Raw genomic sequence first — 2,963 nt, 5'->3', positions numbered from 1 at the left:
AATCCCTCGTTCCTAACTATCTGATTCTACCTACATCAGGATGAATCTACTGAAGCTTCACTTCACAAAGAATATCGCTAGTGAAAATGTATTTTACTCTAACATGTTCAGTTTTTTTTATTTCCTAATCTCTGATTATATTTTGGTTTACATTTAAAGTATTTTCTGTGATATTTACAGTGTTTCAGTTTTAAATCAGTCACAGTGTAAAAAAATATGCAATCAAAATTTGCACCAAAGCCTTTCTCATTCTGGGTCAAATCATTCATAAGAAGGGCAATTTGACAAAACCTATAAAGAGAGATTTAAAAAATTGTACAAGCATGAATCTATATGGGCCACATTGACAACCAGATGCTGTATTTTGTTCATAATGTAATAATTAATTGGAAGTTTATGCTTTGGTCTCAAGTTGTTCTGTTTGAAAGCAATATTTGCTTTTGTTTCATATTTTAAATGTTTTGCCACAGTTAAAACTATTCCTATCCACGCCAAAGTTCTGATATTGTACCTGCTGATACAAAACATAAGAATATACATAAATACATAACCTAAAAAAATTATTTATTGCCTTATTGTTCAATTCCACTTCATAAAAAACATTCTTGAACAATGCTCAACAATAGCAAACACCAGCATAATAAATATAAATAACCATAAATCAGTAGTGAACAGGTGCACTGCATCCTTCAGATGATCAAATGTCTTTTTATTTGTCTTATTTTTTGGAAAGCAGTTTATTTTATTTAATATTAACAGACATCAGGCAGACAAATTATCATGTAAACTTGATGGTATCTTCTAGTTCGAAAGAAACCAGAGGTCACTTTCTCAATGCCAACATGATGTCCCCCCACACACTCAGACCTCTGACATCAAAGTCTCCATCAGCAATCCTCTGTGTATTTAGCTCAGCCTCTATTTCTGTCCTCAGAGAGGGACAGGCCTCAAACAGGGTCAAATAATGCTCCGTCATTTTCTGGAAGGACACCGCAGAATTTGTAGCAGCGTGAACCCATTCGCCTTCTGTTACCCTGTACTCCATCTCCGAGGCCCACTTCTTCAGCAGCTTGCAGAACGAATCTCTAAATTTCTGGTGTCTTTCTGCTAAGTCTGCAAGAACCTTGGAAGGCAGCACAGTGCACACATGCTGCAGTATGCCGTGCCGACTCGTCAGCCAGTCCAGGAGAAAATCCTGAGAGGCGGTTTGTGCAGCCGAGTCTTTTGTCAGCAGAGCTGCAGCGATGACTGGACACAAATGCTCCGCTGCAACCTCAAATTCCTGAAGGACGGAGCTCAGAAAGTCCTCCACCTGGCAGGGATCGCTGCTCTGGCTCAGCATGGATCTCAACCTTTCCATCAACATCTCTCCCTGAACTTCAGCATCAGCACCAACAGAGGGTACGCCCAGGAGGGGACGCAGGACCATACAGGCAGATTTGCACTGAATGATCTGGTTGCAGAGGCCTCTGACGTCTTCATAGCCGCTGCTTGTAGAATCAGCAGAGGCCTTGGTTTCAAAAAGCATCTTCATGATGGAGATCGGCAATGCAGAGTTGTTCAACAGAAAGAGGAGCAGCAGGTCCTGGCAGCGGCCCAGATCCAAAAACGACACTGCGTTGTATTCTGGAAGAGCTTCCTTCAAACTGTGATTGGTGAGCTGCAGCTGCTTCTCCAGGACTCCTCTGATGACGGGGTTACCGTGGAACCTGCTGTAAATATGCTCACAGTACCTGGCCCAGTGAAAAGCCCTGGTCACGGTCTGCTCATCCCACTCATTCACCACGCCGCTGTGGGCGGCCACGGCCAGCAGCTCCACGGTACTGCCCACGTTTTTCAGCACAGCCTCCATGTGGCGCTGTCCGCATTCACAGCCCAGCCAGTGGGCTCCCGGTGTTTGGCACTGATGGAGGCAAAACACGGATTAAGCACTGAACCCCTAATGCCCCTTAACTCCCAGACACTCGTTTCAGTTCAAGAAAGTTAGCAAGCTAGCTAAAAGTTCCCCAGACGCAGCATCAGAAACGGTTTTTTACGAGAACAAAAATAAACCATGTTTTAAGTCAAGTTGTTCTACCGGCTAAAGCCCAACTATAAAAGAAGAATAAGACAATAAACATCATTGTTTTACTGTTATCAACTTACTTGTCTTTACTTTCCAATACCCGGGTTCCGTTTGTATTTGTGTCGCCTTTACTTGTGCGCATGCGTGCTGGACTCCTAACTTTTAGCCCTTCAAAATAAAAGACGACAAAATAAGATTCAATAAATAAATTAATTAATGAATAAAATAATAATAATAATAATAATAATAATAATAATAATAATAATAATAATAATAATAATAATAATAATAATAATAATAATAATAATAATAAATATAAAGAAGTGAAAGAAAAAAAGGCTGTTTTCTTTCTTTCTTAGTTTCTTTCTTCATGTCTTTCCTTTTTCTTGTTTTGTAAATTTAAGCACAAATCGAACATCTATCTATCTATCTATCTATCTATCTATCTATCTATCTATCTATCTATCTATCTATCTATCTATCTATCTATCTATCTATCTATCTATCTATCTATCTATCTATCTATCTATCTATCTATCTATCTATCTATCTATCTATCTATCTATCTATCTATCTATCTATCTATCTATCTATCTATCTATCTATCTATCTATCTATCTATCTATCTATCTATCTATCTATCTATCTATCTATCTATCTATCTATCTATCTATCTATCTATCTATCTATCTATCTATCTATAATGATAATAATCTGAAACTATTCACACATGAGAACAAACAAAGCGTTGATGTTTGATGTCCCCTTTAGCCAGACGAATCAGAAGACGTTACTTTAGTCTCACTCTTCAGCATGAAGGCAACAGGAGGAGGGAGGCTCGACCAGCTGGATTAAACTTCCCTCCCATCATCATCAGCAGCAGCAGCAGCAGCAGCAA

The 2,963-nt window shown here is 39.0% G+C and overlaps 1 protein-coding gene across 1 annotated transcript; it reads right to left on the bottom strand.

Moving 5' to 3' along the window:
* Positions 1-547: 547 nt before the first annotated feature.
* Positions 548-2,210, bottom strand: fancf (FA complementation group F). The gene is made up of 2 exons (XM_055048426.1): positions 2,146-2,210; positions 548-1,903 (listed from the first exon to the last, which is right to left on the bottom strand). Exon 2 carries the CDS (start codon positions 1,850-1,852, stop codon positions 824-826), a length of 1,029 nt encoding a protein of 342 aa, XP_054904401.1. The 5' UTR covers positions 1,853-1,903; positions 2,146-2,210; the 3' UTR covers positions 548-823.
* Between the last annotated feature and the right edge of the window lie 753 nt (positions 2,211-2,963).

Source organism: Poeciliopsis prolifica, unplaced genomic scaffold, assembly GCF_027474105.1.
Source record: "Poeciliopsis prolifica strain line A6 unplaced genomic scaffold, Auburn_PproV2 SCAFFOLD001, whole genome shotgun sequence".
NCBI classification, from domain to species: domain Eukaryota; kingdom Metazoa; phylum Chordata; class Actinopteri; order Cyprinodontiformes; family Poeciliidae; genus Poeciliopsis; species Poeciliopsis prolifica.
The sequence above is the reverse complement of the archived record's forward strand: the minus strand, read 5'-3'. Positions and strand labels throughout refer to the sequence as shown.